Source organism: Dendrobates tinctorius, unplaced genomic scaffold (genome assembly GCF_039654945.1).
Source record: "Dendrobates tinctorius isolate UK_male_01 unplaced genomic scaffold, ASM3965494v1 ptg000025l, whole genome shotgun sequence".
NCBI classification, from domain to species: Eukaryota; Metazoa; Chordata; class Amphibia; order Anura; family Dendrobatidae; genus Dendrobates; species Dendrobates tinctorius.
In genome coordinates, this window is record NW_027361693.1 from 18,886,008 (window position 1) to 18,908,850 (window position 22,843).

The 22,843-nt window shown below is 41.7% G+C and overlaps 1 protein-coding gene across 3 annotated transcripts in view; it reads right to left on the reverse strand.

Annotated features, from left to right (window-relative positions):
* The window catches only part of LOC141084631 (cadherin-10-like), an 879,938-nt gene that overhangs the window by 243,309 nt on the left and 613,786 nt on the right, over window positions 1-22,843 (reverse strand). For all 3 annotated transcript variants that reach the window (XM_073569456.1, XM_073569455.1, XM_073569457.1), the window contains one exon: window positions 3,670-3,789. In XM_073569456.1, coding sequence (XP_073425557.1) covers window positions 3,670-3,789 — 120 coding nt within the window. The remainder of the gene's footprint in view (window positions 1-3,669; window positions 3,790-22,843) is intronic.

Genomic DNA, 22,843 nt, shown 5'->3' on the forward strand with positions numbered 1-22,843 from the left:
ATTATAATGTACGAGATCACAGTTCAGTCTCCTGACTATATACTAAAAATGTACTAATTTATTCATATCAATATAGTGAGAAGAATAATCATATTTTTACCACAGCAAGCAATGATTTGCAGGCTTTACAATAGAAATTAAAATGCAGAATGGGATAAATAATCAGATAAAGGATTCAGTCAAGGAGGAAAAAACTAGGATTGTTTATTTAAGGAGGATCTGTCATAAATTTAAATGTAGCTAGTTTTTCTTGCTACTCACTTAAAGAGTAATTGTCATTTCAATATACATTTCGCAAATCTATAGGCAACTTTGTAATATGGTATATCTTATCGGAAAAATCTGCTTCTTTCTCTGCAAGAATTGATCAGTCATTATCAAAATTCTCAATTCTTAGGTAAAATCTGTATTCATTGAAGACAGACTTTCCCATTAGTGAGATAGGAGATGGTAGCTGCTACTGATAAGTTTCTGTAAGAAGGGGAAGCTGTGTGCATGGTTGTGGCACCTATGGAGAATTATATCTGGTAACTATACCGTGTCACAAGAGTGCCAAATAACACACATGGAAAGAATAAGTGGTTCAGTACAATAAGGTCAAATAATAAACAGAACGTGTACACAAGAACCGTATAGTAAAATAATTGTAGATCTGTATAAAACAAAGAAATAAAAAAATACATAAAAGATAGATAAAAAGTGTGAAACCACAAGGTGGTGCCACACACCCACAGAAATGGCTAACAAGTAGACAGTAGCAAAGCGCTTTAGTACATAACAATGCACTTTGCTATACCATAGTACAAGAGTCCTAAGGCTCAGAAAGCCTTGTACAGGATTATTATAAGTATACAAAGAGGCCCATTTGCTACCTCATGTGGGTGTGGTCCTACCTCATGTGGGTGGTGCTGCCTTCCCCAACACGCATTTCGGCGCACTGCCATTTTCTGGAAGATGGGCGTGTCCCAAAGGTGCGAGGCAGGATCCATTGATCACACCACAGTGGGCTTCAGGAAAATATTGGCTATGCGAGGAAGGAGCACAGTCCCAGCTACGCACATTAATCTCCCAGCTGTGGGCTTTAGGAAAATTATGCCGGAGGCAGCACATGCGCAGATTAAGATCTCGGATCCTCGTTTTCCTGAACCCACCACTAGGAGATCAATGATTCCTGCCTTACTGGGACACCCCCTCCTACCAGCCCAGAGGCCACAGCATTGCCCCACTCCTGCTACTGCTGGTTTCCTGCAGCGATGAACCTGCCTCATGTGACTCTGCTCCACCCCATACCATCTCGGTAAGCTGCATTCATATTATATGATGCACTTCCATTTTACTCACAAATTTGAGGGGGAAGTGCTTCTTATAGTCCAATAAATACAGTAGTTGCTATTGCGAAGTCACACTCTAATTCATGCTTTCCATGGTTTGAGCAGAAAGAATCATTTGATAAGTTCCCTTTGACAGAAAAGCTATTAACCCAATTGCTTGCTTTACAAAAAGGCGAAACAAAAAAAAGGAAAAGTGCATTGTAAGAACCAAAAATAGAGTGATGCAGTAATATATCAACAACTTTATTAGTTCAGGACGAAGTCAATTTCCCCTGTTCCTGAGTAGTCGTATATTCTAAAAAATATTCTCATTTGGATATTCAGATAACTGTTGCCTCTTTCTTGTGCTATACACAGGACTTATTTTTTATATAACTTTTAAATTAATTTTCTGCTTTGGTTCATATCAAGGGAAAAAATAAAGAATAAACTAAATACATTTCTATTTTTCTCATATTTTTATACATTTTGTTACAGTGACAACAGACTGCTAAAAAACTTTAAATTGTGTTCTCATTCCAGAAAAATACTTTTATATATTGGATATGTATTTTTTTTCATTCACTAAGGGACTAGAAATAGTGTTTCAGATTTGCACTGTATTTTTTTCTAAGCTTTATTTTATTTATTTTTCTTGGTATCTTTAATTATTTATTTGGTTTTAATTATTTTCTACATTGTTCCTCTTGAAAGGTGTTATGAGACCTTTGGTTGGCATTTAAACACATTAATACATTTGTTTTATTGCTGACGCTTTCTTTATTTCGGGTTGGTATATTAACACCAGTTACAGCTCGTGCAGATTACCATAACTTCAGTCCGAATGCGATCTGTCAAAACATGGGATTGCACTCAAACCAGTGTTATTCAATGAAGCAGCACATATGCACGATTTGCCTCCAATAATTGAATGTCACTCGCCCATTCATGTCCTTGAAAAACATCAGACCAAATGTGGATGAAATCGGATAACAGAATTTTTTAAATTATTTTCCACATCCAAGAAAATTGGATCACACACTGATCAAACTCTGATCAGATTCTGATCAGAGTGTGAATACCATAATTGAACCAATTTTTTGCGATTGAGAGCATATGGTCATCTGCACCTGCCCTTGCAGAAGAAAATTGGTCTCTTCTCTGCACAGCAGAGCTGTCTTGATATCTTAGAACTCACCAGTTCATGCTTTCTTTCTACACCCAGAGATCACTCTGGGTTCAGACAAAGAAGCAAATTCATGGCTTCCTGTTATGTATAAATAGCTTTTGTTCAGTGACAATAAACTATGGCTGCCTTCTCTGTAAAGGGCCTGTCACACTAAGCGATATCTCTAGCAATATCACTATAACTTGTGACGTAATAGCGATATTGCTGGCGATATCGCTGTGTCTGATAATTACCTCCGACCGCTCCCCTGCTGGTTATCGCTGATCGCGCGAGATCAGGCTGGACCGCTTCTCGTCGTCAGCTTCCTGCGGCGGTTCCTGTGGTGAGATGAGCGACGAGCATGGAGCCAGGCGGGAGGACGCAGGATCGCCTAGTGTGACAGGTAAGTAGCGACCCCAGTCCCCAGCGATGTCGCTGGTGAGATCTGCCTGTGTGGCAGCTCACTAGCGACCACTTAGCGATGCACCAGCGATCCTGACCGCTGAAGAAAATCGAGGCTGAAACCCAAAGTTAAGGGCCTGTCACACTAAGCGATATCGCTAGCAATATCGCTATAACTAGTGACGTTATAGCGATATTGCTAGCGATATCGCTGTGTGTGATACTTACCTACAACCCGCTCCCCTGCTGGTTATCGCTGATCACGCGAGAACAGGCTGGACTGTTTCTCGTTGTCAGCTTCCTTCGGCGCTTCCTGTGGAGAGACAAGCGACGAGCGTGGAGCCGGGCGGGAGGACGCAGATCACCTAGTGTGACAGGTAAGTAGCGACCCCCGTCCCCAGCGATGTCGCTGGTGAGATCTGCCTGTGTGACAGCTCACTAGCGACCACTTAGCGATGCACCAGCGATCCTGACCGCGTCATATCGCTGGTCGGGATCGCTGGTGCATCGCTAAGTGTGACAGTACCTTAAGAAGTCTAGCTATGCAAAACATCAGCAGGCTTTTGGGAAATCACTGCAGAATAGAACGGGGACTACCAGTACCTTTACAGTCTATGGGCATCCTGAAGCCATTGAAAATGAAGAGTTTGCATGAAATATATTGCCTTAAATTAACTTTTTACTAATAGTATACTATTGGGCTATTGTTTTACAATTTCTTTTCGAAGCATTTTACACTGATTTCTGTAAATATATAGGCAAGCATTCAAATATAAAACCTGTACTAACCTGTTTCAGATTCGACAGAAAAATATGGTTGTCCCTGAAGAATGCTGTAAATAACTTTGGCACTGTTTCCATAAGAAGGATCATCTGCATCAGCAGCAGTTACTTGAACAACAAAAGTACCTAGGATTAAGGGAAAATGATATTATTTTCCCCAATTTTGTATACATTTAATAACAAATAAATAATCTTGAATCATTCATCTAATGTTAAATATTCAATACAAGACATCAAGACACTTTGGACAGTGTGTTATGAGCTCATTACTTATAATAGAGGTAGTACATGAACAGTTTGCATTCAGATTTTTTACATACATAGTTTTTTCTGTAATAATTTGTCTAATATACTCTAGTGGCATTGCCATTTGTCTTCCCTGTAGAGTTGGTGTGAATCCATTCAAAGGACCCACTCATTTGGCTTTGCTAGTAGGCTGTGCCCACTGGATGGGAGCCCTGAGAACCGCCTCTTACCTAACAGCATCCCTAGCTCCTCTATTGACCAGCCAACTTGGTGTGATGCCATATTTGCAGCATGACACACGTGATGCTGCTATGCCAGCTAATCAGATGAAGAGCTGTGGATTGTGAGAGGTAAGACGTGATTGTCAGGGCTCCCAAGCAGCGTCCACACATTATTAACCTTGCCAATAATAAAAGCATGAATCTGTTTGCACCAAATCTACTTTCTTGTTATTACCTTCATGTTAACTGGTTAAAGCAATTATATTCAAAGAAGGATTAACCTCTCAAGGACAGGGTAATTTTTAATTTGTGCTCTTTTTTCTCTTTTTTTCCTCTCTTTATTCCAAGAGCAATAACTTTTTTTTATTTTTCTGCTGACGTAGCCATATAATTGCCAGTTTTTTGGAGGACAAGTTTTACTTCTTTTGAATATGAGAAGAGAGGGAAAGGGCTGTTAACATTTCCAATTTTGGAGCTGTTTAAGGGCATGTTTTTTGCACACCAAATCATTATTTTTATTGATATCATTTTGGGGTAGATATGATATTTTGATCGCCTCTTGTTACATTTTTTGTGTTATTGTCGCAACCAAAAACCACAATTCTGGTGGTTTTATTTTTCTCTTGTTATGCTGTTTACCGATCAGATTCATTTATTATATTTGTTCATTTTGATAGATGGAATTTTTGTGAATGAATAGATATCAAATATATGTAGTTTATATATATACTAGCTGAAGAGCCCGGCGTTGCCTGGGCATAGTAACCAACTGTGGTTAGTTATAACAAATTATAATGATTATATTGCACATAAAAAATTTCACATCATATATTGAACACTACAGATTCGCAACACAAATTATCTAAATCATTACCCAAGTATTTACAGTATTTTATTTTCAACTCATTCAAAATTTTTGGTTTCTCCTTTCAGTGCAAAGATGAACAGATTTTTGGCAGTTCCAACTCTTCAACAGACCACCTAAAGTTGACCATAAGAAAAGCATGGAGATTGCAAATCGGTCCTTACTACTTTCAAGGACTGTCCCTGAGCATTGTTAATGGACATTGCAAATAGCAGTTGAACTGGAAACTGGAGGCGTTTAAAATCAAAAAACCAATCAGATGGAATGAGTGGAATTCTTGGAATTAAAATGTCCTCTCCTTTGGCACATCCTGTTTGTGAGCTGTGTATCTAACCCTATCCTGTGTGATACTTTCTGCTGAGCTGTGTATCTAATCCTATCGTGTGTTACTGACTTCTCAGCCATGTATCTAATCCTATCCTGTGTGATACTGACTGCTGAGCCGGATATCTATTCCTATCCTGTGTGATACCGTCTGCTGAGCCATGTATCTAACCCTATCCTGTGTGATTCTGACTGCTGAGCCATGTACCTAATCCTATCATGTGTGTTACTGACTGCTCAGCCATGTATATAATCCTATCCTGTGTGATACTGACTGCTGAGCTGTGTATCTAATCCTATCCTGTGGGATACTGACTGCAGAGCCATGTATCTAATCCTATGCTGTGAGATACTGTCTACTGAGCCATGTATCTAATACTATTCTGTGTGATACTGTGTGCTGAACTGTGTATCTAATCCTATTCTGTGTGATACTGACAGCTGATTCATGTATCTAATCCTATCCTGTGATACTGACTGCTGAGCAGTGTATCTAACCCTATCCTGTGTGATACTGACTGCTTAGCCGTGTACCTAATCCTATCATGTTTGTTACTGACTGCTCAGCCGTGTATCTAATCCTATCCTGTGTGATACTGACTGCTGAGCCATGTAACTAACCCTATTCTGTGTGATACTGACTGCTGACCTGTGTATCTAATCCTATCATGTGTGATACTGACTGCTGAGCAGTTTATCTAATCCTATCCTGTGTGATACTGTCTGCTGAGCTGTGTATCTAACCCAATCCCCTGTGATACTGTCTGCTGAGCTGTGTATCTAATCCTATCGTGTGTTACTGACTGCTCAGCCGTGTATCTAATCCTATCCTGTGTGATACTGAGCAGCACGGTGGCTCAGCGGATAGCACTGCAGCCTTGCAGCGCTGGAGTCCTGGCTTCGAATCCCACCAAGGACAACATCTGCAAGGAGTTTGTATCCCCGTGTTTGTGTGGGTTTCCTCTGGGCACTCTGGTTTCCTCCCACATTCCAAAGACATACTGATAGGTAATTTAGATTGTGAGCCCCATCAGGGACAGTGATGATGTGTGCAAACTGTAAAGTGCTGCGGAATATGTTAGCACTATATAAAAATAAAGATTATTATTATTATACTGACTGCTGAGCCGTGTATTTAATCCTATCCTGTGTGATACTGTCTGCTGAACCGTGTGTCTAATACTATCCTGTGTGATACTGTCTGCTGGGCCATGTATCTATTCCTATCCTGTGTGATACTAACTGCTGAGCTGTGTATCTAATCCTATCCTGTGTGATACTGACTGCTGAGCTGTGTATCTAATCCTATCCTGTTATGATTGGGTCACCGAGGAGGAGAGCAAGCCCAAGCTAAGCCACAGAAAACCAGAGAGGTTGGTAAATAAGCAGATTGCAGACCCCTGATCCTATCCACACAACTAGCAGTAGCCGTAGAGCGAGCCCACGATGATCCTAGATGCCTCGGCACAACCGGAGAGCTAAGTAAGACTAAAGCAAGAAAGGGGAAATCTATACTGCCCCAGAGCAGACCACAAAGGAATACACAGCCCCCAAACATATATTGTTGGTGAGACAAGATGAAAACACAAACGCAGGCAGGAAAATAGACCAAGCAAATGATGGGGCCCACACTGACTAGACAGGACAGGAAAGGAAAGACACTGTCTGCAATCACGCAAAAAACCCTGCAAAAAAGTCCAACACTTCAGTAGTAACCAGAGGGAGGCCAGAAAGTGAATTCACAACAGTACCCCACCTTGAGGGGTCACCGAACCCTCATCCATGCCACCAGGCCAATCAGGATGGGCCCGGTGAAAAGCACGAACCATTCTCAATCTTTCAGCATGAATGTCAGAAGCAGAGACCCAAGAATTATCCTCCTGGCCATAGCCCTTCCATTTGACCAAGTACTGGAGTCTCTGTCTAGCCAAACAAGAATCCAATATTTTCTCTACCTCATATTCCACATTGCCTTTAACCAATACAGGGTCAGGAGGCACCACCATAGGAACTACTGGCTCCACAAACCTCTTCAACAAAGATTTATGAAACACGTCATGGATCTTAAACATAACTGGAAGAGCCAATCGAAAAGAAACAGGATTAAGGATCTCCAAAATCTTATAAGGTCCAATGCATCTTAGCTTGAATTTTGGAGACGTAACCTTCATAGGAATATTCTTTGACAACAACCAAACCATATCACCCACTTTAAACCGGGGACCAATGGTCCTATGCCGGTTGAAAAACCGTTGGGCTTTTTCCTGAGAGAGGGACAACTTATCCACCACTTGGTCCCAAACCTGCTGCATTCTCTCTACCACAGTGTCCACACTTGAGCAGGTCGAAGATTCCACCTGCCCTGAAGAAAATCGAGGCTGAAACCCAAAGTTAAGGGCCTGTCACACTAAGCGATATCGCTAGCAATATCGCTATAACTAGTGACGTTATAGCGATATTGCTAGCGATATCGCTGTGTGTGATACTTACCTACAACCCGCTCCCCTGCTGGTTATCGCTGATCACGCGAGAACAGGCTGGACTGTTTCTCGTTGTCAGCTTCCTTCGGCGCTTCCTGTGGAGAGACAAGCGACGAGCGTGGAGCCGGGCGGGAGGACGCAGATCACCTAGTGTGACAGGTAAGTAGCGACCCCCGTCCCCAGCGATGTCGCTGGTGAGATCTGCCTGTGTGGCAGCTCTCTAACTACCACTTAGCGATGTACCAGCGATCCTGACTGCGTCATATCGCTGGTCGGGATCGCTGGTACATCGCTAAGTGTGACAGTACCTTTACAGAAAAAGGGCGACATCAAAGTGGCAGAACTAGCTCTATTGTTTAGCGCAAATTCGGCCAAGGGCAAAAATGAGACCCAGTCATCCTGATCAGCAGAAATGAAACATCTCAAATAGGACTCCAAAATCTGGTTTGTTCTCTCAGTCTGCCCAATGGTCTGAGGATGAAATGCAGAGGAGAAAGATAACTGAATTCCCAGTTTGGAACAAAAAGCTCTCCAAAATCTGGAAACAAACTGGACTCCTCTGTCCGACACAATGTAATCAGGAATCCTGTGCAACCGAACCACCTGTTGTAAAAACAAGGGCACCAACTCAGAAGAAGATGGCAACTTTGGGAGTGGTACAAGATGGATCATCTTAGAAAATCTATCACAAATCACCCAGATAACAATCATTCTCTGAGAGACAGGAAGATTGGAAATAAAATCCATTTCGATATGGTCCATGGCCTCCTGGGCACCGACAGGGGCATCAACAACCCACTAGAATGAGAACAGGGCTTGGACCGAGAACAAGTCCCACAGGACTGCACAAAATTCCTGACATCATGAGATTAGGCAGGTCACCAAAAAGACCGACTGACCAAATCTCTGGTACCAAAAATACCTGGATGACCAGCCAACGCGGAGCAATGAATTTCAGACATTACTCTCTTCCTCCACTGGTCAGGGACATACAATTTTCCCATAGGGCAACGTTCAGGTTTGTCCTTCTGAAATTCCTCCAGGGCACGTCTCAAATCGGGTGAGAAGGCGGAAAGAACTGCACCCTCATTTAGAATGGTAGTAGGCTCGGTCACAATAAGAGAATCCGCAAAGAAACTCCTAGAAATGGCATCCGCCTTAACATTCCTCTATATAAGTAACTAGAGCGACCACACTTAGAATACTGTGTACAGTTCTGGTCTCGGGAGTATAAGAAACACATAACTGAACTGGAGCGGAGGCAGAGAAGAGCAACCAAGGTTATTAGGGAACTGGGGGGTCTGCAATAACCAAGACAGGTTATTACACATGATGTTATTTAGTTTGGAAAATCGAAGGCTTAGGGGTGATCTTATTACAATGTATAAATATATGCGGGGACAATACCAAGACCTTTCTAATGATCTTTTTACTCTTAGACCTGTGATGGGGACAAGGGGGCATCCTCTACGTCTGGAGGAAAGAAGGTTAAAGTATACTCACAGATGCGGATTCTTTACTGTAAGAGCAGCGAGACTATGGAACTCTCTGCCTTATGATGTTGTAATGAGTGATTCCCTACTAAAATTTAAGAAGGGACTGGATGCCTTTCTTGAAAAGTATAATATTACAGGGTATATACACTAGTTTCCTTAATATTGCATTGATCCAGGGAGCTAGTCTGATTGCCGTATATGGAGTCAGGAAGGAATTTTTTTCCCCAATGTGAAGCTTACTGTTGCCACATGGGTTTTTGTTGCCTTCCTCTGGATCAACATGTTAGGGCAAGTTAGAATAGGATATGGGTTGAACTAGGTGGACTTAAACCTTCTTCCTTCAACCTTAATAACTATGTTACTATGTTACTGTGTATTCTTAGTGCCTGAAAGAAAAGAGAGCACAAAATTAAAATGCGTGAAAAACAAGGCCCACCTAGCCTGTCTAGGATTCAAGCATTTGGCTGATTCAAGATAAATCAAATTCTTGTGGTCAGTGAGGACCACAACTTGATGTCTAGCTCCCTCCAACCAATGTCTCCACTATTCAAATGCCCATTTCATGGCCAACAATTCCCGATTCCCCACATCATAGTTACGTTCAGACGGGGAGAATTTTTGAGAAAAGAAGGCACAGGGATTCATCTTAGAAGTCACCGGATCTTTTTGGGACAAAACGGCTCCTGCACCAATCTCAGAAGCATCTACCTCTGTTAGGAACAGCGGAATGCACTAACTAAAAATAAATAATAAAGTGCGTTCACCGCTCGGGGTCCACCGTGCAGTAGGTGTTACACCACTGCTAGGTAATGACAGACGAGCAATATGGCGGTGTAATGCGCACGGGTTCAACTTCACCCGAAGTGCGCAAAGCGGGCTCTGTTTACACACAGAGGCGCCTCAAAAAAACATACAAAAACGCTGAGCCTGTTAGTGTCACAGACCACAGGGAAATGCACACACGGTATCAGGTCACAGGAACAGAACCCAAGGCAGAGGAGCTGCGTCTGTCTAGACCTACCGTGTGTGCGGCGGCGCTACTGTGGACGCCAAGGAGGACTGCAACTGCAGCGCGGCGTAGGACACTGCCGCTAGTCGACAAAGCTAGGAAGCAGGCGCAATGTCGGATGCTAGAGAAGAGGTGCGGTGTGCACAGTGGCCTAAGGCTTGCCACTGACTGGCGCTGACTGCTGCACTAATTCCCTATCCACATGCGTACTATCAGAGGGAAGGGGTTTCAAATGAGTCAGTCACCAGAGTCATACATCCATCACCATTCACACATTTAGCTTGAAATGTCTATACTAGTGCATGGCTGAACGGTCATTTGCGCTTTTTATAGCCGTGCGGGACCTTCCAGATCTCCGAGATGGACCAATGAGATCTGGAGCAGGACCTGGGCACATGACTCCCGATCTCCATTGGGAGATTGTCTCATGAGCATGCCCAGTAGGAGCACAGAGGAACTTAGTCTCTGGAGCGGTCTGCTGCAAAGTAATCTTCTCTGCAGTAGATAGACAGCAGGAAACTGCAGAATGTGAGGCTCTGGATTCCTAAAGAGAAGACGCAGAAACCCGACGCCTAACAACCTCCACCTGAAATGGGAGTGAGACATCAGGTTGCCATAGAACCAGAGCCGAAGTGAATCTCCGCTTAAGCTCCTGAAATGCTGAGACTGCCTCTGAAGACCAATTCACCACATCAGCGCCCTTTTTGGTCAGATCAGAAATTACTTATAAATTTACGGTAGAAATTAGCAAAACCCAAAAACTTCTGGAGAGCCATCAAAGAAGTGGGCTGAACCCAATCATATATGTCCTGTATCTTGGCCGGGTCCATTTCAATAGCAGACGGGGACAAAATGAATCCCAAAAATGAAATCCTCTGTACACCAAAGAGGCACTTCGATCCCTCAACATACAGAGAATTTTCCCTCAAAACCGGAACACAGTCCGGACGTGTTCCACATGAGAATCCCAATCACTGGAAAAGATCAAAATATCATCCAGATAAATGATCAAAAACTTATCCGCAAAGTCCCAGAAAATATCGTTCATAAAAGATTGGAAGACAGAAGGGGCATTAGTGAGCCCAAAAGGCATCACCAGGTACTCAAAATGTCCCTCCGGAGTATTAAACGCCGTCTTCCATTCATCCCCATGCTTGATTCGAATAAGATTATACGCCTCCCCGAGGTCAAGCTTGGTAAACCAACAGGCACTTTTAACTCTGGAAAATAAATTAGAAATAATGGGTAGCGGGTACTGATATTTAACAGTGATTTTGTTAAGGGAACGATAGTCATTACATGGCCTTAAAGAACCATCTTTCTGGGCCACAAAAAAAACAGCACCCAAAGGTGAAGAAGAGGATGGTCTAATATGACCATTCTCCAACGACTCCTTGATATAAGATCGCATAGCATCATGTTCGGGTACCGATATGTTGAAAAGCAGACCCTTGGGAAATTTACACCCGGGCATTAACTCAATTGCACAGTCATAACTCCTATGAGCAGGCAAAGACGCAGACTTACTCTCACTAAATGCATCAGAAAAATCAGCCAAATAGTCAGGAATGTCATGAGACTGGGGAGAGGTGGAGAAAACAGGAGTGTCACTAAGAACACACTGACAACCCCAACTCACCACAGACAAATATTTTGAAATCCAAAACCTGATTATGAGTTTGCAACCAGGGAAAACCCAGAGCAATAGTATCATGCAAATTGTGCACCACCAAAAATTTACAATTTTCTTGGTGGTCCGGGGCGACCCGCATTGTCACCTGGGTCCAAAACTGGGGTTTATTCTCTGCCAAAGGAGTAGCATCAATACCCCTCAAAGGGATAGGAGTCCTCAGGGGTATCATGGGAAAACCACAACGTTTAGCAAAGTCTAAATCCATCAGATTCAAAGCTGCTCCTGAATCTACAAAAGCCTTACCAGAAAATGTAGACAAGGAGCAGATCAGGGTAATTGCCAAAAGGAACTTTGGCTGTACACTAGGGTGACCGCAAAAAATCGATGTCGTAATTTTGTCCGTCTGGACCCCACAAAACGATTCCCCTTTCCAGATATTGAGGTAGCCAAAATTTGAGCTCGATCAAACGACGTTAACCCGTGCCGCTCGTCACTCAAAGTTTGAAAAAATCCAAATTGAGGTATTTTAAGATTTAGGTATTTTGCATAGTCTGTTAGACTATAAAGAATGTGACAACAACATTGCAGAAATAGCCCTGACCAAATTTTCGAACCATTTGTGGTATTTGAATGCAGAGTTGGTGGGATTATTGTTTTTTGATCCCACCATTACAGACAATGAAAAGTTGTTAATGGCTAATAAATTGCTCAGTAGCACAGATGAACCATCAGAGCACGCTAGGGTTGTAAATCCAAAAGTTAGGAAAGAAAAATTAAAAGAGGAAGGAAGTAACCGACTTTAACGACCTTCTGACAAAAGATGAAGAAAAAAAGCAATATGTCCTGCAAGTTGTAAGCAAATGCCGAGCATTATATTCAGACGTTTCAAAAACTACTTTAACAAAAGCTCTAGAAAAGATTAGATAACTATGTAAAATTATCAACTCATGTAGGTTAGCGTGCTCTGATGGTTTATCTGTGCTACTGAGCAATTTATTAGCCATTAACAACTTTTCATTGTCTGTAATGGTGGGATCAAAAAACGATAATCCCACCAACTCTGCATTCAAATACCACAAATGGTTCGAAAATTTGGTCAGGGCTAGTGTTGAGCATTCCGATACCGCAAGTATCGGGTATCGGCCGATACTTGCTGTATCGGAATTCCGATACCGACTTCCGATATTTTTTCAATATCGGAATTCGGCATCGGAATCGGAAGTTCAGTTGATTGACGGCCTGACGTCATCATGATGCGCGGTGTGTGCGCATCATGATGCGCCATCATTTCGGGCCTTCCGGGGGTCTCTGCCGGCCTGCCGGGGGGCTGTGCCGGCCTGCCGGGGGGCTGTGTGGACTGCCCGGGGTCTGTACCGGCCTGCCGGGGGGCTGTGCCGGCCTGCCGGTGGTCTGTGCACCCTGTGGGGGTCTGTACCGGCCTGCCGGGGGGCTGTGCCGGCCTGCCGGGGGGCTGTGCTGATGTCCGGGGGTCTGTGCAAGCATCGTCCGATGGGACTACAAGTCCCATCGGGCGATGCCTGCTACCATGACAGTGATTGACACATTAGCCAATGATGGGACAGTAGTAGTCCCATCATCCGGCTAATGTGTTAAATGTTAAAAAAAAAAAAAAAAAAAAAAAATACTACATACATACTACATGCATGCTACATACATACTACATGCTACATACATACTACATATATACTACATACATACTACATACATGCTACATTCATACTACATGCATGCTACATACATACTACATGCTACATACATACTACATGCATGCTACATACATACTACATATATACTACATACATGCTACATACATACTGCATGCTACATACATACTACATACATACTACATACATACTACATGCATGCTACATTCATACTACATGCATGCTACATACATACTACATGCTACATACATACTACATACATACTACATGCTACATATATACTACATGCATGCTACATACATACTACATGCTACATACATACCACATACATACTACATACATACTACATACATACTACATGCTACATACATACTACATATATACTACATGCATGCTACATACATACTACATGCTACATACATACCACATACATACTACATACATACTACATACATACTACATGCTACATACATACTACATATATACTACATACATGCTACATACATACTACATGCTACATACATACCACATACATACTACATACATGCTACATATATACTACATGCATGCTACATACATACTACATATATACTACATGCATGCTACATACATACTACATGCTACATGCATGCTACATACATACTACATACATACTACATGCTACATACATACCACATATATACTACATACATACAATACATTCATACAATACATACATAGACATACAGTACATATAACATAGAGTAACATACTTACCAATACTTGTCACATTGTTCCCCGAAGCCATTGTCTTTTCCGGAATAAATATTAACATAACAAACCACAAAAATACTCACCCACGATCCGAAGCAGTCCACGAGTGTGTCCCACGACGATCTTGGGTAGAGAACTGCAGCATCAGATGATGCTGCCGTTCTCTACGGGCTGCAGGAATCCAATGACGGAAGGTAGGTATCCTTTCGCACTGTATTCCTCCGCCACTTAAAAAAAAAAAAGTCCCTAGTCTCACTTTATGCCATTGCTGCGTGGGAATTTCCCACACAGCAATGGCATAAAGTGAGACTAGGGACTTTTTTTTTTTAAGTGGCGGAGGAATACAGTGCGGAAGGATACCTACCTTCCGTCATTGGATTCCTGCAGCCCGTAGAGAACGGCAGCAACAGCTGATGCTGCAGTTCTCTACACAAGATCGTCGTGGGACACACTCGTGGACTGCTTCGGATCGTGGGTGAGTATTTTTGTGGTTTGTTATGTTAATATTTATTCCGGAAAAGACAATGGCTTCGGGGAACAATGTGACAAGTATTGGTAAGTATGTTACTCTATGTTATATGTACTGTATGTCTATGTATGTATTGTATGAATGTATTGTATGTATGTAGTATATATGTGGTATGTATGTAGCATGTAGTATGTATGTAGTATGTATGTAGCATGCATGTAGCATGTAGTATGTATGTAGCATGCATGTAGTATATATGTAGTATGTATGTAGCATGCATGTAGTATATATGTAGCATGTATGTAGTATGTATGTGGTATGTATGTAGCATGTAGTATGTATGTAGCATGTATGTAGTATATATGTAGTATGTATGTAGCATGTAGTATGTATGTAGTATGTATGTAGTATGTATGTGGTATGTATGTACCATGTAGTATGTATGTAGCATGCATGTAGTATATATGTAGTATGTATGTAGCATGTAGTATGTATGTAGTATGTATGTAGTATGTATGTGGTATGTATGTAGCATGTAGTATGTATGTAGCATGCATGTAGTATATATGTAGCATGTAGTATGTATGTAGTATGTATGTGGTATGTATGTAGCATGTAGTATGTATGTAGCATGCATGTAGCATGCATGTAGTATGTATGTAGCATGCATGTAGTATGTATGTAGCATGCATGTAGTATATATGTAGTATGTATGTAGCATGTAGTATGTATGTAGTATGTATGTAGTATGTATGTGGTATGTATGTAGCATGTAGTATGTATGTAGCATGCATGTAGCATGCATGTAGTATGTATGTAGCATGCATGTAGTATGTATGTAGCATGCATGTAGTATGTATGTAGTATGTATGTAGTATGTATGTAGCATGCAGTATGTATGTAGCATGTATGTAGTATGTATGTAGTATATATGTAGTATGTATGTAGCATGTAGTATGTATGTAGCATGCATGTAGTATGTATGTAGTATGTATGTAGTATATATGTAGTATGTATGTAGCATGTAGTATGTATGTAGCATGCATGTAGTATGTATGTAGTATTTTTTTTTTTTTTTTTTTTTTAACATTTAACACATTAGCCGGATGATGGGACTACTACTGTCCCATCATTGGCTAATGTGTCAATCACTGTCATGGTAGCAGGCATCGCCCGATGGGACTTGTAGTCCCATCGGACGATGCCTGCACAGACCCCCGGAGCCTGCACAGCCCCCCGGCAGGCCGGCACAGCCCCCCGGCAGGCCGGCACAGCCCCCCGGAGCCTGCACAGCCCCCCGGCAGGCCGGCACAGCCCCCCGGCAGGCCGGCACAGCCCCCCGGAGCCTGCACAGCCCCCCGGCAGGCCGGCACAGCCCCCCAGCAGGCCGGCACAGCCCCCCGGAGCCTGCACAGACCACCGGCAGGCCGGCACAGACCACCGGAGCCTGCACAGACCCCCTGGCAGGCCGGCACAGCCCCCCGAAAGGCCCGTACAGACCCCAGAGAGGCTGTACAAGGGCAGGAAAGGGTTTTTCTTATTCCGATACCGGAAGTCCCATAGACTTGAATGGGACTTCCGGTATCGGAATCGGCGATACCGATACTTTTTTTAAAGATCGGCCGATACCATCCGATACGATACTTTGAAGTATCGGACGGTATCGCTCAACTCTAGTCAGGGCTATTTCTGCAATGTTGTTGTCACATTCTTTATAGTCTAACAGACTATGCAAAATACCTAAGTCTTAAAATACCTCAATTTGGATTTTTTCAAACTTTGAGCGACGAGCGGCACGGGTTAACGTCGTTTGATCGAGCTCAAATTTTGGCTATCTCAATATCTGGAAAGGGGAATCGTTTTGTGGGGTCCAGACGAACAAGATTCTGACATTTTTTCCCCCCCATATGAGATCCGGTCACCCTACTGTACACTGCCCACAGCAAATGTGTAAGGAAAACGTTTTTCTCATTTAGGGCATTCAGAAATAGTATGAGAGGCATCTCCACAGAAAAAAACACAGCTTATTACGCCTTCTAAACTCCTGACGATACGCCCTAGACAAAACCCTATCACATTGCATGGGTTCAGATGTTTGTTCAAAAGGCGGCAACGCCTCTCGTGTAGTTTTACGTTCACGTAAACGCCATTCAACTTGAATGGCCAATGACATAGAATCGTCAAGACCAGAGGGAACAGGAAATCCCACCATAACATCTTTTACGGTTTCTGCCAAGCCCTTCCGAAAGAGAGCTGCTAGGACATTGTCATTCCATTTAGTAAGGACCGCCCACTTTCAGAATTTTTGACAATGTAACTCTGCAGAATCCTGACCCTGGTTCAATGCCAATAAGGTTTTCTCAGCTTGATCAATAGCATTAGGTTCATCATACAACAAGGCTGGAAAACATGCGTCTACATTGGCCAGAATAGGATCTCCGGGTGTCAAAGAAAAGACCCAATCCTGGGGATCGCCGCGCAGCAGGGAAATGACAATCTTAACCTGCTGCACAGAGCTCCCCGAGTAGTTAGGTTTCAAGGCAAGAAATAGTTTACAATTATTCTTAAAATTCAAAAATTTAGACCGATCCCCAGAAAACACATCAGGAGTAGGAATTTTTGGTTCAACAGCAGATGATTGAGTGAGATAGGCAGAAATTCCCCGCACTTCAGCACGAAGCTGCTCAACACGATTGGACAATTGCTTAATCTCCATTAAAGAAAAAATCCTCCTACGGCCCCAGAGAAAAAGAGAAAAAAAATATTAAACATTTCTGACACTTTTTTGTTTTTTTTACAATTCCTTCCTTCTTTTGAGTACCCTAGAGTCTGCGGTTAGGCTGGTGATTCTGTTATGATTGGGTCACCAAGGAGGAGAGCAGGCCCAAGCTAAGCCACAGAAAACCAGAGAGGTTGGTAACTAAGTGGATTGCAGACCCCTGATCCTATCCACACAACTAGCAGTAGCTGTGGATCGAGCCTGTGATGATCCTAGATGCCTTGGCCCAGCCGGAGAGCTAACTAAGCCTAAAGCAAGAAAGGGGAAATCTAAACTGCCTCAGAGCAGACCCCAAAGGAATAGATAGCCCCCAAACATATATTGTCGGTGAGACAAGATGAAAACACAAACGCAGGCAGGAAAATAGACTGAGCAAATGATGGGGCCCACACTGACTAGACAGGACAGGAAAGGAAAGACACTGTCTGCAATCACGCAAAAAACCCTGCAAGTCCAACAAGTCTGATGCAAAAAATACTGAAGTTGCACGACTTCACCCACTATATCAGCACTCTGGTATATTCTGAAAACAGAGCAAAAAGAGGCCAATCTAATAAGGGACAAAAACAAACCGGCACAAGCAGTAACATATGGATGGTGATTCAGCACAGCCCCAGCCAGAGCTGGCTGACCCACGCAAAACTGAGATAGACAAAACCAGATCAAATGTAAACAGAATAGCAAATGAACACTTAGCTGAACATGCAGGGACTGAGCTGGAAACTAAGACCTCAGGAGGCAGGAAGAAAATCACCAGCAGGGATAGAGGGAGTCGGCTGTCTTAAATCCCAGTCTGAAACTCCAGATCTCCAATCGTCATCCTCATTATCAGGTAGCAAGCCTCTGTTAATCAGATCAGCTAAATTACCTCCAGTAACCACCAGAGGGAGTCCAGAAAGAGAACTCACAACCCCTTTGTCAATTTGACCAGCTCCACTACCTTCAGTAGTAACCAGAGGGAGGTCAGAAAGCAAATTCACAACACTATCCTGTGTGATACTGACTGCTGAGCCATGTGTATCTAATCCTATCCTGTGTGATACTGGGCTCCCCCTGCAGTGTGTGTCAAAGGATGGTCTGTGTTGGCACGGTAATAAATTGTGCTATTTCCAGCTTTACAGAAGGACAATAACACCATAGAAATGATAAGAATGATAGGCCAAATTGTTTGGTGAATTGAAACACACGGGGTTAAAATTTTGCCTCACAACATAGCCTATGACGCTTTCAGGGTCCAGACGTGTGACTGCAAAATTTTATGGCGGTAGCTGCGACGGTGCAAATGCCAATCCCGGACATACACACATACATACCGTATATACTCGAGTATAAGCCGACCCGAGTATAAGCTGACCCCCCTAATTTTGCCACAAAAAACTGGGAAAACTTATTGACTCGCGTATAAGCCTAGGGTGGGAAATGCTCCATAGATTATTCCCCCATATGGTGTCCCCAGAAGAAGCTCCATAGATTATTCCCCCATATGCTGCCCCCATAAGACGCTACATAGATTGTTCCCCCATATGCTGACCCCAGAAGCTCCAGATTATTCCCCCATATGCTGCCCCCATAAGAAGCTCCATAGATTGTTCCCCCATATGCTGACCCCGGAAGAAGCTCCATAGATTATTCCCCCATATGCTGCCCCCATGCTGCTGCTGCATGTAAAAATAAAAAAAAGACATACTCACCTCTCTGTCGCTGGGTGTCAGATACTCACCTGTCCTGCGTCCATGGCTGCTCACCGCTATCTGCCACGTCATCAGTCAGTGATGTTCAGACTGCATGGGGTGCGGAGCGCACTAACCACGTCACCGCGCCCTCTGCTGTCTGAAGTCACTGACCGATGACAGAAAGCAGCTAGCAGCCATGGATGCAGGACAGGTGAGTATCGCTATACTTACCTGTCCTGACGCTGTGTCTTGAGCCCCCAGCTTCTCCCTGTGCTCTCTCTTCCTGCCTTCAGCGGTCATGTGGTACCACTCATTAAAACTCATGAATATGCGCATATTCATGAGTTTTAATGAGCGGTACCACGTGACCGCTGAAGGCAGGAAGAGAGAACACAGGGAGAAGCTGGGGGCTCAAGACACAGAGTCAGGACGGGTAAGTATGACCTGACACCCCCGCCCCCCCCCTCCGACCCCCTTTGTATATGACTCGAATATAAGATGAGAGGGGGACTTTCAGACCAATTTTTTGGGCTGAAAATCTCGGCTTATATTCGAGTATATATGGTACATACAAACATACATACACACACATTCAGCTTTATATATATATATATATATATATATATATATTATACTTACTAGGGGCAAAGAGGAGTGATTTGAACTTTCATTTTTATTCTTAATTTTTAAAACATTTTTTATTTTTTACTGTACTTGCTTGAACCTGCGATCATCCAATTCCTTGTGCTATAAACAACAGTGCCATATTATTGTGTTATACAGCAAAAGCACAAGCTGCCTTTCACAGGAATTCCATGACAGGCACAGGCATTTTTAGCAGACCCCTGACCACCATGGCAACTTATTAGTGACCCTCAATTATGTCATGAGACAACCTAAGGGTTCACAGAATGAAAATACCCCCTGCTGTTAAGCTGTAAATGCCATTGTCACAAATTGAAAGTGGAATTTGACAGGTTAAGAAGAGCTGTGGATAGATCCCTGACCCACCCACGGCTGCTATAGGCAGATGATGGCTGATTATTACAGCCATCATCTCCCAGCAACGATTAGGGTTCGACTTAAAAGCTCGCATCAAAGGAAGGAAGGCTGCATCAGCCTACCCTGTACTTTATATATTGTTAAGGGGTTAACTTGAAATAGCTATATTGGTTTATACATGGAGGTTGTAGTTACATAAATGGAAAGAATGGCGTAAACAGTTTCTTATATCAACTCACATAAGTTCCACTCTACAAATATGCCTTATGTGCTGTGTTTTCATATCTTAAAAACATGCTACTAAATATAGAAGCAAAACAAATAACAATGCACAAATGTATAAAATACATGCATACACCATATTCACAACATTGCTAGATTGCTACTATTTATTTCAATTATTACAAAATGATATTTGTTAATTGTGTTTAATATTGTATGGGTTGAGAAAAGTGCACAGATCATTCAATTCGTATTTTACCTATAGAGTCTATGGGCTTTTAAAATGTTTATTTCTTTTGATAGTCACAACCGAACTTATAGTCACTCAGTATATAAATTACTAGAGAACAATGGTTCGTAGTTTGTAATTTTTTTGCTTTTTTTTTATAATGTGGCATATAATAATAAAAGTTAGGTTTTATGGTATTAATCCCTTTTCAGTGAGTCTACAGTTTATAGGAGTGCTAAATGTACTCTACCGTATCACTAAAACATTCTTTATGTTCTATAAGTTAATATTATTTACTTCTTTAAACAAGAAAACTTTTTGCGCTTTATAGTCAGTTAAACAGTTAATGGATTATTTATTTATGTGCTATTTTGGAGACCTATTTTCTAGATATAACAATGAAGGGTAGAATGTTAAAATGTGATTTTGGATTCCATCCTTTATTGGCTTTTATAGAGGAGATTCGGCTCTGTAATAATAAATTTGCCAGTCAGCAAAGTGCTTATGAGGTAAGTTCTGACAATTTGCTCATTTTAAGTTTCATCTCCAGGTTACTTTATAAATCCTATTGTAGATTATGCATTAAAAATACATTATTTTCATCATCCTTTATCAATAAAACTAAATGGAAAAATGAAACAAAAAGTGAGCTAAAATATAAGATATAAGAAATAGCTTGTACTTCTGCACAATATCCTTGGCTCTAATCTTTCCCTGTGATGGTGACCTTTGATCTAAGGACCAAAAATATGATTACTTCAAAGTGAGTGCCCTTTCTTTTTTATTTAACCTTTCTATTCCTTTCTCAGTGTCCAGCTGATACTCTTGATGTTGTATAGCTCGGTATTTGCAAGTGATTACAGTACTCTGTGATGCCACCATAAATTCATTATCACAATGATATAAAATCTTAAATAAAATATTTAAAAAGTCAAAAGGTCAAACAAATTTGCCTGGAAGGCTATGTTTCACATTAATCCTGAGTTTTTACATTATTACAACTGTGAAAAATATGTTCATGTGCCAAAACTTTTTTAGGTCATATCCTTATATCATTAACACTACATAAACAACAAAATATCAAGCATGGTACTATTTGTAGATACTTCATTAACACTTTGAATGAATATGAATAATTTTAAAATGATGTCATTCCACAAAAGTATTCATATATTAATATATCGGATGGAATATAAGCCACATGCTTTCCCTAAAAGTACTTTAGAAGGCTTGTACACATTTAAGAATAATTTGCTTTATGCAACTTAAATGCATATATTCAGGGAAAAAAAATCTTTTGCAATAAAGTTTCATTAAGATTTTTGCATTGTATGTCTTCTATAGTCTCTAGGTTGCAATGCCTATTGTTGGTGTCAGAACGAGTAAACTGAGAATCTTCATTGATCTCGATTTAATGTGTGACATAAAAGTCTGAATGACTTTTATCTGTATTTTCTGAGCTCCTTTCAGTTGATTTATGACCAAAGAACACATCTATTTCAAATGACCATGGAAATAGTCTGTAAAAGTGAAACAAAGCAATTTTTTAAAATTAATATAATTGGAAAATTGATTTTTAACTCCAAGTACATGGATTTAAGCAAAAAAAAGTTGTCAAAAAGTGGATAGCCCAATTAACTCCTGAATGCATATGTTGCTAGAAAATAAAATTCCCTTTACAAGTAAATCCAGTGTTCTAGAACATACAAGAATAGTAGACAGAGAGGGCTCAACTTGTTTCTTCACAAATGCTTCCACTTAATAATCTCCCAAATGGAACTGTTTGCAAGGCCTTGGGTTGGACCCATAGAAGCTCTATACAGTGCGAAACGGCTGCCATCAGCACTTGCACACTCCTGTCCTCACTCTCCCGGCCATGATGTTTTAACATTTGCCAATAAAGAGTGAAAATTTCTTCAACGAGATCGGTGAGTGCTATCTGCCTTTTTTCTACTTGGAAAGGCCTTGGGTTTATTCTATTTTGTACTTAACAATAAAGAAAATGTCAGTAAATAGTGTAATAAAGGAGCTAAACAGCAAACTAAATGCACAAATTGGGTCTTATCTGATTTGAATTTTCAAAATGAATAAAAG